The sequence below is a fragment of the Musca vetustissima genome, unplaced genomic scaffold (genome assembly GCF_032173495.1).
Source record: "Musca vetustissima isolate MV318-11 ecotype Yass unplaced genomic scaffold, APGP_CSIRO_Mvet_v1 utg15269, whole genome shotgun sequence".
NCBI lineage: Eukaryota > Metazoa > Arthropoda > Insecta > Diptera > Muscidae > Musca > Musca vetustissima.
The window spans coordinates 254,833-258,107 of record NW_026881593.1 but is presented as its reverse complement, the minus strand read 5'-3'; the positions used below and the strand labels follow the sequence as shown (position 1 = coordinate 258,107).

The following is a 3,275-nucleotide window of genomic DNA, read 5'->3' as shown; positions in this document are numbered from 1 at the left end:
ATATATAATTTTGATTACTAAATAGTTTCTTTTTTTGTGGTTAAGATCACTTCTACTTATTGTGTCTTTTTCTTTATGTGTAATACCTTCCCAATTGTTAGTTTTTTTTTTTTTTAATTATATATCTCTAAGTATATATAATATTGATGTATATATAATATGTATATCACTAGTTTAAATATAATTTTTATCTATTTTGTTTTTTTTCTGTTCATGTATCGTTTACGATTTTTCCATTCTATGTAAAGTTTAGATAATAACAATAAAAAAAGAAATATGTATATGGAAAGATTAGAAAGATAAAGAGAAGAAGAATAAGAAAGAACAAGAAATGTTTTAAAGAACGTTATAAGATTTGGAAAAAAAGAAGAAGAATGTTTTTGTTCTGTTTTTATGTTAGTAATATAGTTAAGTTGCTGTTTTGTTCTTTTTTTTTTTGTATATATATGTATGTAAAAATGAATAGTTGTTTTTTTGTATAAATATATGTGTTCTGTGTGTGTAAGAAGATTGCATTTTTTTATGTTTTAAAAAAAATTTAACTTTTTTGTTCGGAGATCTTTAGTTCAGCATAATACCAACTAAACGTTGGATACGATTTATAACTGTAAATATCGTATTTTATGGAATTCAAGCCATCGTTACCAATTTTATTGATGCCATTTACCAAATTCTCATAGCGTTTGGGATTGGCTTTTTCTTTTTGATGTTTTAACATTGTATAGCGTGCAATATTGATGGGATAACGTGCTATAAAGAGATTCGCATTTCGTAATCTGAAAAAAAGAAAGAAATATATATAGAGAGTGAGATAAGATATATAGAAGAGAGATAAAAGAAAATGAAAGGGATGATGAAAAAAAATTTACTTTCAGCAAAGAAGTGATATACATGCTTATAGCAATCCCTATAGAAGTCCTTAAGGGAATCTTTATGGACGAGCTGAGGGGTATCTTTATAAACTATCTGAAGGCAGTCTTTATAAACGAGCTGAAGACAGTCTTTATAAACGAGCTGAAGGCAGTCTTTATAGACGAGCTGAAGGCAGTCTTTATAGACGAGCTGAAGGCAGTCTTTATAGACGAGCTGAAGGCAGTCTTTATAGACGAGCTGAAGGCAGTCTTTATAGACGAGCTGAAGGCAGTCTTTATAGACGAGCTGAAGGCAGTCTTTATAGACGAGCTGAAGGCAGTCTTTATAGACGAGCTGAAGGCAGTCTTTATAGACGAGCTGAAGGGAGTCTTTATAGACGAGCTGAAGGGAGTCTTTATAGACGAGCTGAAGGCAGTCTTTATAGACGAGCTAAAGGGAGTCTTTATAGACGAGCTGAAGGGAGTCTTTACAGACCAGCTGAAGGGAGTCTTTATAGACGAGCTGAAGGAAGTCTTTATATACCTTTTAGGCCGGCAAAAGGTAATATTTGTAGGCGAGCAGAAATGAAGCCTTATGAAGCAGAAATGAAGCCTATAGGAGAGCTGAAGGGAATCATTTTAGGCGGGCTGAAGGGAGCTATTATAGGGGTCGACAAAGGGAGTCTTTATTGGTCGCTTAAAGGAGAGATCAAAGTGTCGGATATATAGACGAGCTGAACAAATTGTAGCAGGAAGTCTCGATAGGTTCTATTAGAAGAGCTGAAGGGAGACTGAAATCGGAAATTCTATAACTGAAGCAGAAAATAAGCGACACCATAACAAGCTGAAGAATATCGATAGACAACCGGAATACGTGAGTTGAATTGGTAACGAGAACTGGGGCTCTATAACCTGAAGCGGGGATTTCTATCCTCTTTTCTAATTTTTGAAGAAGGCAGAAAATGATATACTTATAAGAAATATTAAGACCGAGTTCTTCCTTTATGGGCCAAGCTGTATACTTTTTAGAAGACCATTCGATTACTCCTTTACTTATTAATATTATCTACATTTTCAGCTCTTCCAATGTGATATGTTCCCAAATAGTTGATGCAAATGATATATTTGTTTGAAAAAAATTTCATATACACACCTGTTTGACATATCATCATCTTCACCACCCCAACCAAAATATGAATTTGAAAATCCATTGACGGTTAGAAAATGTTCACGAGTCATTGCTGAAACTCCACCAAATATTGTACGATAAGGCAACCTGTAATAATACAAGTAAAACAATTATTTATTCACAATGAAAAACAAAAATCCAACCAATTATTATCCCCACTTACTTATAATTAAATTTATCTATGGCCACTGACATATGACGCGGTTGACGTGGACAATTATATAAATTACGATTATCCAATGGCAATAGATCAACATCATGGAATATAAAACAATCCCATTTGTATAATTTCATGGCTTCCAAAAAGCCAATATTCATAAGGGCGGCACGATTAAAGGGTTTGCCATTTGTCTGTTCAATTATGAATATACGATACGCTATACGCTGTTGCATTAGAAATTTATGTATGTTACGGAGGAAGATCGATAGATGGGCATATCTATCACGAAAAGGCACCACAATTGCAACATGGTGCCGGGCTATACAGTCTTTTGGTTTGAAAGCACCACCGGGCTCCAATAGTGGACCCAATTGGTCGTTGATAACATCCAGAGATTCTAAAGTTATGTTAGGTACAAAAGGACTACCTGCAGCAATAAGGAAATGAAATTAACAATTAATTGCATGACAAATAGGCTTTAGGAAAAGAGTATTTAGACTTACTTTCTTCAATAACGGGGTCTTCACACAAGGGCAATGGTGCCCCTGTTGTGTTTTCCTTGCTATTATTGACTTGATTTATGCTATTATTACTATGCAGTTCCAGTTGTAATTGTTGTTGTGGTTGTTGTTGAGGATTGGAAGAATTTGCAAATGGTGAGACATTGGTTGTTAAAGCCGTTGCTAATGCTAAAGAGTTGTTGATATTATTGTTCGTATTATTGTTGCTGCTGCTGCTACTACTCGTAATGGCAGCACTGCCTGTGGAGTTAAGTATGGTTCCATTGTAACGATATACCTTGCGTAAACTTGAATTTAAAAACCAAGAAAACAAAAACAAATCACATGACATGAATCATAGCAAATAACATCCCATATCTTTGTTATGCATCTTCTATCTTACACAATCCCCCACCATACGTCCGTTCGTTCGTCCCTTGAACTTACCTTAAACGACTAAATGATGAAGAGACATCCGATTTGTCAGCAAAATAATCAATTAATAAATTTAATGCCAATAGCATGCAAACGCATGCAAATAAATAACGTAACAGTGTTATTTTTTTACTGGTCAT

At 34.1% G+C, this 3,275-nt stretch overlaps 1 protein-coding gene across 1 annotated transcript; it reads right to left on the bottom strand.

Annotated features, from left to right (window-relative positions):
* Positions 1-510: 510 nt before the first annotated feature.
* Positions 511-3,275, bottom strand: LOC133327540 (beta-1,4-N-acetylgalactosaminyltransferase bre-4). The gene is made up of 5 exons (XM_061536057.1): positions 3,148-3,275; positions 2,704-3,008; positions 2,204-2,627; positions 2,005-2,127; positions 511-776 (listed from the first exon to the last, which is right to left on the bottom strand). Exons 1-5 carry the CDS (start codon positions 3,273-3,275, stop codon positions 539-541), a joined length of 1,218 nt encoding a protein of 405 aa, XP_061392041.1. The 3' UTR covers positions 511-538.